This window comes from Hippoglossus stenolepis, chromosome 13, assembly GCF_022539355.2.
Source record: "Hippoglossus stenolepis isolate QCI-W04-F060 chromosome 13, HSTE1.2, whole genome shotgun sequence".
In the NCBI taxonomy this organism is placed as follows: domain Eukaryota; kingdom Metazoa; phylum Chordata; class Actinopteri; order Pleuronectiformes; family Pleuronectidae; genus Hippoglossus; species Hippoglossus stenolepis.
Window position 1 is genome coordinate 417,250 of NC_061495.1, and position 8,552 is coordinate 425,801.

General features: G+C 42.4%; 3 protein-coding genes across 58 annotated transcripts in view; 2 read left to right on the forward strand and 1 right to left on the reverse strand.

Annotated features, from left to right (window-relative positions):
* The window catches only part of ttn.1 (titin, tandem duplicate 1), a 161,173-nt gene extending 158,487 nt beyond the window's left edge, over positions 1–2,686 (forward strand). For 49 of the 50 annotated variants that reach the window (XM_035174322.2, XM_035174332.2, XM_035174326.2 and 46 more), the window contains 3 exons: positions 18–171; positions 518–868; positions 1,346–2,686. In XM_035174322.2, coding sequence (XP_035030213.2) covers positions 18–171; positions 518–868; positions 1,346–1,638 — 798 coding nt within the window. In that variant the 3' untranslated portion in view covers positions 1,639–2,686. The remainder of the gene's footprint in view (positions 1–17; positions 172–517; positions 869–1,345) is intronic. The other variant, XM_035174331.2, reaches the window with a different exon arrangement.
* Positions 1–8,552, forward strand: part of LOC118120114 (abl interactor 2-like) — an 882,953-nt gene that overhangs the window by 399,202 nt on the left and 475,199 nt on the right. The gene's annotated exons all lie outside the window — the stretch shown is intronic.
* Positions 3,799–8,552, reverse strand: part of LOC118119902 (bone morphogenetic protein receptor type-2) — a 15,052-nt gene continuing 10,298 nt past the window's right edge. For both annotated transcript variants that reach the window (XM_047342550.1, XM_047342549.1), the window contains exons 18-19: positions 7,184–8,027; positions 3,799–6,545 (exon numbers count right to left, since the gene is read on the reverse strand). In XM_047342550.1, the coding sequence (XP_047198506.1) occupies positions 6,235–6,545; positions 7,184–8,027 (1,155 nt within the window). In that variant the 3' untranslated portion in view covers positions 3,799–6,234. The remainder of the gene's footprint in view (positions 6,546–7,183; positions 8,028–8,552) is intronic.

The following is an 8,552-nucleotide window of genomic DNA, read 5'->3' on the forward strand; positions in this document are numbered from 1 at the left end:
TAACTCTGTCTCCACAGATTTCTGTCACATCAAACATTCGACTGAGTCGCTCTAAACACGTCAACGCTCTGGAGATTTGTGAAGCCACAGTTGCAGACAGTGGGAAATACACAATAAAAGCCAGGAATCAGTTTGGACAGTGCTCTGCAACATCGTCACTCAACGTCTTCAGTAAGTTTCTCTGCATTTCAACTAACAGTCAAACTCTGTCAGTGCATGTGATGATGAAACCTGTGATGAAATCTTAAAGGTTCAGTGTGTAGGTTGTAGTGACATCTGGTGGTCAATTTAAAAATTGCAGTCATCTGGTTTGTTTGTTTGTACTGCACAAACATGTCACCTCGATAATCCTACACATTGAATCTTTAAATCTAATTTAACATTCAAACCCATGTATGTGAAACCAAAGCACCACAGCTTTCACTGAGTGTTTGACTACGTGCACAGTTGCATATGGTGTGAACTGTACGTGCACATTGTGATATGAGTCCTGTGCTTGTTATTTGCATCCTCGCAGCCCTTGTTGAAGAGCCAACAACAATGATTATCACGGAGCAAAGAGATTTTACTGGCACTGCTGCTGGCGTGCAGAAAACATTCTCTGCCTCGTCCGTTCACATGGAGGAGGCAGACGTGCAGACGAGCACCTACAGCAGCGACTCCCGCTCTTCTGCTGCCCAGAGTTCATTTAAGAGCATGTCTGAGGCTAGCATGTCTGAGGCTAGCATGTCTGAGACTAGCATGTCTGCCATGATGGCTAAGTCAATGGTTTCCATGAGCTCCAGCAGCCAAATGATGGAAATGTCTATTCAGTCGCATGTGAAGGCCTCGTCCTCACTGAGCGCCCAAACCACAGGGGTCAAACGAGGTGAGATCGCCTGAATCCGTCAGCCACAGGTGGTGTGCTTCGATCTGAGCATGATGTGAAAGGAGAGGTTTTGCTTTCTGAAACTTTTCTGTTCAGTAGCTTTAAATCTTTATCACTGCTCTGATCTCAGAGGAAATCAGTTTTTCTTTATTGTGGATTCAAACAGTTAAAGGAAAAATTTAAGGAAAATAACTTTTATGTTTAAATTCCACATTCTGGTGTGACCAATAACTGCATAAATAATCACCTGATCCTTCAGTAAAACCATATAAATAAACTGTAGCACAGTGATGTGAGGTCAAATAGTCTACATTAGATTAATAATAGGAAACTGCACCTTGTGCAGCTTTTTTACTTTTTGTAGTTTTGATTAAATTAGTGATTTATTTCTGTGACTAAATCAATCATCAGTTAAACTGACGGGAGGTTGGATAAAACTAATTTTCACAAATGTCACTGACTCGCTCTCATTCACAGGTTTGCCAGCAAAGATCGAAGCTCTTCCACAGGAAGTCAGTGCCGAGGTGGGGAAGTCCCTGACAATAGCGGGGGTGTTCTCCGGAGAACCCGCCCCCTCTGTGCAGTGGGTCCGCTCTGGTCGTCCCCTCCCCAGCGGAGACGGGCGGTACCACGTGGAGAACACTGGCGACCTCTCCACCCTCATGATCTCTGCGGTGAAGGAGGGCGACAGCGGAGCGTACACCCTCCGACTGTCCAACGAGCTCGGCTCCGACTCGGCAACTGTCAATGTTCTCATTCGGTCCATGTAAAAAAAAAGTGAATTTACTGCCCCCGTTTCCCTGATCCAGATTTTTTTATTTAGTGAATTAGCAACGATAACCGACTTGATAAAGATCTGGATTTTCTTCTTGTAAATATGAACTATTTTTGTACCAAACTTGACATTAATTTATGCCAAACTAGACTAAAGTCTAAAGTTGTTATAAAATGTGCCATATTGGATAACTATGACTTAGGATTTGTGAACCACTTTTCTGTGACATGTACATAATGTATATAGCCGAATTTAACGGTTATGGGAAATGTATGCATTGTTATTTATGACAATAATATTAACCGAAACAAAATGAAACTAAATGTGGTTTAACAGGAGAAAGTTTCATGAGAAACGAATACCCTGTGAAACTGAGAAACTAAACTGTGCCTCAACGATAAGTTGAAGTCTTAAGTTTGCCTCAGCAGGTAGAGAGGCTCCCTGTTGACGATCGGAAACCAGAAACAGAAAGACTAAGTTATTGTTCTGGACACGTGTCGGTGCCTGTTACAGTTTCCTATGAGATGTACCATGAGCATAAGACCCTGAGCGCTGTTTGCGTTACCCTCATGTAAGCAGCGTGAACCGGCCTTGTGCTCAGACCGACTGTGTCGTACCACCATGATTTGATGACCTGCTCAGAGTGCGAGCGGCCTGCACTCCCAGCGTTTAGATCATTTTATTTAAGAGCGCTGCGTCTGGCACAGGACGGCCGGATCGGCTTTTTAAAACATCTCCTGGCCATGAACGTACAGAAGGTCGACGCCGGCTCTGCTGTACAGACGCAGCGCCGTCTCCTGGAGGATAGTTAATGTGTTAGTGTGTTTGAGTGCGAGTGTTTTTAGCTTTTAGTCATTTCACCTTGTCAGTAGTCAGGGTCGTCGTCTTCACCACATTGTTTCCATCTCCTGTGGACGAAAGAAGAGAACGGTTGTGTTTCACCCTGAACTTTGATTTAATTGATCTGTTGATGTAGAACTATATTTCGTCCTCCTTGAGTTTGATGCATTACTGATTTAATAAAGCATGATTTCAGCACAACACACATGTTTTCTGGCTGTTTATTGAGACGTCATGTTTCCTCAGGGTCAGATCAACTAACTAATTTACTCTGCAGCGTTTTACACAGAACCACAGAAACTGTTTTCAGACTCCAGGTGGAATCCAGAGACTCGTCTCCAGAGCTTCTCCAGAGTTTGTGTTTCACAGCTGAACAACTCAGCAGCAGGTTTTCTGCACAGACTCGTTCACAGCATCAGATCCTCCTCCTGGTTCAGGTGAGAGGGGGGGCAGCCGGGTGCAGCAGACAGAGACAGGAAGTGACGTGTTACCTCTGCTGCAGAGGTCATGTGATCATGTTTACATAGAATGATTATACACAATGATCCCTATAAGGAGTTGATCACTATAACCAAATTGTGTAGCTTCTGTAAGATACTCTCAGAACTTGAGGGAAAGGTTACTGGGTTTTTTAAGATAAGGGCAAAATCACATTGCCAATTGCGTATGCACGCACACACACAAGGACACACAAACACAACAGACAGTGTGAACAGAGCGAGACAGTTCTGCTTGTAGCATCTATACTGGACTGAACCATTAAGTAAACAGAGGTCAAACCTTCCCCCCCGTCCACTCCGCTCTGCATCGGCCAATCAGCTGCTCCCTCACTGCGAGGGACAGCTGTCACTCAACAACATCTCGACTGTTTCCTGTCCTGGCTCCTAAACGGTGGAACCAGCTCCACATGGACATCAGGACAGGAAGTCCTCACATCTTCCTCCAGCCTGAAGACACTTCTCTTCAGACTACACCTCGAAGAAGATGATGTCTGATAACCATCGTTAACTCTGGTGTTTGTATTTAAAAATAAAACATGAAGTTAAGTTGCACTTACATGTAGCACTTTGTAGTTTGGCTTTTTTGAAGCTAATGTACTGACTTGATTCTTGTTGTTCTGGTTTGTTCCTCATGGTTGAGGCACTTATTGTGAGTCGCTTTGGATAAAATCAGCTAAATGTAATGTAATGATTATTAACTAATAATAATAATAATAATAATAATAATGTTCTCTGAGGGGCCCGTCTGTGCTGGGCCCTTAGACTCGTCCTAACCCCCCCCCCTTACAGCGCCCCTGCAGACAATAATGAAACACTGACATTGATCATCTTTATTTCATGAGTTTGAAGCTTAAAGGCTGATTGAGAAAGTTCATCATGCGTCATGTGAACGAGACATTAACAAGGAATAATAATGAGGACTTTATAGAAACACTATTACCCATACTGCATCTGTTCTGTCTAAAATGTTTCACACAGCACGAGAAAATGAAGAATTCAAAAACACATCCTCCGTTTATGATGATTAACATTTCATCTGTGTGATCTTTCATACAAGAAGCTTGATTGAAAGTAAATGTAGAAATAGTTTTTAAAGTTTTTATTATGACGACTATATAAGAGACAGTTTAAAGGGTTTTTCCACCAGTGTTCAGTATTTATATAAAACTTCAGATCAACCACAGAAACAAAGAAAAGACAGAGAATAGAACAGATGTTTAAATAAAATTACTTCACTTCAGTCTGATGGAAACAGAGAAAACACTGTAACATGAACTTTCACTTAATATTCACTGTTCTTTATTTTCTGTTACAAACAGTACAAAATACAAAACCAACAAAAAGCCTTGAAAGTTCAATACAATAAAACAATGAGATATAAACGTTAGCTACGTCGACCGTGTTGACGTAGCTAACGTTTTTATATTTTATATGAACAACCTAAAACAATAAACAGAAAAGAAAATGAAGTAAAAAGTTAATGAGGCTTAATGGAATGTTCACGTAGTTAAAAGGTGCGTCACATAAAAAACAACTTTATAAAATCAGCTGATCAGTCACTTTTTATAAAAATGATTCTGTTGAATGTTAATTTCTTCTTTGAATAAATAAAAGATGAAAATGATGATTCAGTCTTTTTTTTTCATACCAAAGTTCATTAATAAATTTGGCATTTAAAACATTTTAAACTTCTATCACTACTCTGCTTCTGCTTCTTCCAAAAACCTTTCACGTAACAGAAATGATATATTGTTATATAGAATCCACTTCATGCCCAAAACTTCACTTGTGATTAATAAGGCAGTGGACGACAGGCAGGGTGTGTCAGTTAATAATGTGGATATATAATAAAATAAAATGGACATAAAATGAAATAATAATAAAATAATAAAAGTGCTGTGGTGGATAAACTTTATCAACATTAACATTATCTTCTTTAATTTGTTTCCATCAGATGAACTTTCTTTGTCTGAAGCTACTTTACAAACATGTCAATCATTCAGCTTAAAGGTTTTTTATCTGTTGTCTCAGTTTCAGTTCTTCACCTTCTTCGTTGTGACAGTTCAGATCTTTCTTCATCTCCTCCGTCAGCGTTCCACCTCAGCGTCGACAGGTTCCTGAGGTTGTTGGTGGCCGAGGTTTTGCGGCTCTTCTCTTTTCCTTTTCTCAAACGTTAGCTCCTGTGTCCTGACGTGGTGCGACGGACCTCACGAGGCAGCTCGTAAAGCAAAGTGCAAAAGCAAAGAGAGTTGATGTGGATCTGTTTACACGTCACCAGGAGGAAATGACTGCATAGCTACAATTGGGCTTTAAAGCAAAAAAACTCTTGGATCACATTCGACAAAGACACAGAAGAAACGTACGGAGTTCAAATCATTGTTTCTCCTGGAATTGCACGAGATGTCCCTCAGAAGGTTTTCTGAAACACAAACTTTCTTTAAAGTGCATAAAATAATCTGACATTAGATTTGACCGAATCCTCTTTGGTGAGGCTGACCAGCCAATCACCACATCTACAAGTCACAGCAGGAGTCCAAGTATCTACGGAGCGTCGTTAACTTCACCAGCATCGGAAAGAGCTGAAAGTCTCAGGGAGGATCAGGGTCACACCCACAGGCCGCGACACTCACAACCCACAAGACACACAGATTCTTCAGGTGACGACAGGTGAGTGGAACCTTCTTGTGTTGCCCAGCTCGGACCCAGGCCACCTACACATCAACTGTCCAACAACTAACAACAAATCACTACAGGAGCCAATCATCTAAAAGCCGGAGGATTCTTCTTCTATTCAGCCCAAACATCCACCGCAGAGGAGGTTCCCGCCGTCAGACGTTTGTAACCAGATAGGATCAAAGCCCCATCTGCCACCACAGGCTAGAGTTCCTTCACTTAAGTTGACAGATTCATGGTCGGGTAAAGGCCACAACTTCAAGTAACACAACATTAATTACAACATGAGCCAATCACCTAAAAGTTTGGAAATCAATTCACCAGAAATAAAAACGTGACTTAGTTGGCATTCGCGATACTTTGTATGGTAAAGGCCGAAGGTTCGAGGTCAGATAGAAACAGAACGGAACAGTTGATTCTTCAAAAGGTTTCCAAGTCAATCAAATCTTTGTTTCGCTTCCGTCGAGATTTCTGTAAAAAAATGGGTTCGGGTTCAGTTTGCTTGGAGAAGTCGGGCGACACAAGTGTCTTTTCCTCAATGAAAGAGAAGGAAGACAAAGAGGTGAAAACAGAAAACATTAGAAGCTGCTCTTCCCGTCAGGCTCAGAGGTCGCGGCCGCTCCACATCCAACCCAGAACACAGCCATGCTGGATTTCGACTGGCTGAGTTTAGGGATGCTGACCCTTCTTGCTCTATTTAGACCAGAAGAAATGCGAGTGTGGCTGCTGTTGATGCCATCGGTGTTGAACTCAAAGTCTGGGTCGAGAGCTGTATCCGTGGAAACAACCCATGAGGCTGGACGCCATTTTTTCAGAGTGTAAGGTGTCTTAACACGACGTTTTATTTTCTCTCCTGAAGCACTCCGATTATCTGTCAGGGAAACATCGTCTGCGGAGAGGAGACACAAACACATTAGAGAACTGATGAATGGAAAGAATTGAAATACTGCCTCGTTGTTGCCATAGCAACCGAGGTCCAAACACAGACCCTTCACAACAGGGAAGTAGAAGTCATGATACCAGTGGCAGGAGGCCACAGCCATTAGAACAGTGTCTCTCAGGTAAGTAAAGGGTTAGGGTGTATTCATCGTAATTATATCATACCATACCTTTGAACTTACTCTGTATACAATATTACTACTACCTCATTCACTTCATTTCTCCTTTTTATCTCACTTACTACCACCACTTATACTTACACCTGCACTTTATATACACTTATCATATCTACACTACCTACCTCTATTGCTGCTAGTCTTGTATCAATACTGTTCATATTCCATATCTATTTCTTACTGTACATATCTTATTTATTTACATATTCCACTTTTCATATGCACACACTCTGCACTTTTACTGATTTTTTTTGCACTTCTGGTTAGATGCTGAACTGCATTTCGTTGTCTCAGTACTTGTACTCTGTGCAATGACAATAAAGTTGAATCTAATCTAATCTAATCTAAACGTTGGATAATGTTCAGGTAACAAACAGGGTCTTCACACGTATGGACATGAATCTTGACTCACCTGAAGAAGGGAAGGACGAGGACAGGTCCAGAGAACAGGGACGCTCAGGTCTCCTGGTTCTGGTCTGTTCCACCTGATCTACGGCTGAAACTTGCAGAGCTGCAGGTTCTGGATCTGAGGCTTCATTAGGAGCAGTGGTTTCTAAATCTTGAGATTCTGGAGCTTCTGGATCTGAGGCTGGATTTCTTGCAGTGCGAGTTTCTGCAGCCGAAGGATCCTCGGCATTGGTTAAGGTTTCTAAACCTAAGACGTTTGAAAAGGTTGGGAATTTGGGGGCTGGATCTTGAGCTTGTGTAACTGGAGTTCCATTAATCTGCTCAGGTTTGGGACTGATGATGTCTCTGACCTGAATGACCTCTGAACCCTTCATCCTCTCAGCTTTAACCTCTGAATCCTGGATCTTGACCTCTGCTCCCAACACCATCCTGTTGTTGTTGTTGTTGTTGGAGTTCGATCCTCGTCCTGATGCTCGTGACTGATGAGGAAGGTCTTGGCTTTTGGCCGGAGGCTGTTCTCTCCTCAGCAGTGGTTCGTCTTCATCAGGACTGAAGTTGAGTAGATTCAGATGACTGTCTTCTCTTCTGATCGTCCCCTGCTCCACCCTGTCCTCGTCCTCCAGCTGTGGTCCTGCCGGGTTAGTTCGACCTCCAGTGATCATACTGTTCGTCACCAGGGTGGGGACCCCCACACTGTAGCTGTTGGCAGCCACCGTTATGGACTGGACTAGATTCCCAGTTGCAACGCTGCCTCTAGTGCTGGTGTTGTTGGTTACCGTGGTCACCAGGTGGGGCTCTGCTGCTGCGGCAACTGGCACCGTGTTCATCTTAGCAACGCCTGTTTCCACCTGAAATACAGTTCAGTCTGAGTTAGTGACAAACTTCATTGTGATTCAAACAAGAAGCGCACAGCAGAACAAAATTGTGTTTCTCCAAGCTCCATGTGCAAATATAAAAGCCAAGTAACACAACAAAAATAAAAGTAATAAACTACAAGGTTTGCAATACTTCAATACTTCATAACGGCCATGTCTCAACTCAGACGCATCTAAAGACCTGAAGGCTCCTTCAAATGTGTCCTGACATCCCAGAAACGCTCTTAATGTTGTAGCAAAACTATTGTGAGTCGCAATCCGTCCGTGTGTAATGAGATTTGTGAATGTGTACATGGATCTGCAAATCAGTATTTAGTGTCAGTGCCTAGTGCCCCCATTCGGGCCCGCACCACCAGGCTCAGAGACAGTTTCATCCCCCCCGCCATAAGACTTTTAAACTCCTCCAATTCCACTAACTCTGCACCTTAGCATATTTGCACTATTGTTTTTTCTTTAGGTGTATATATATATATATATATATATATATTTTAGATGTAT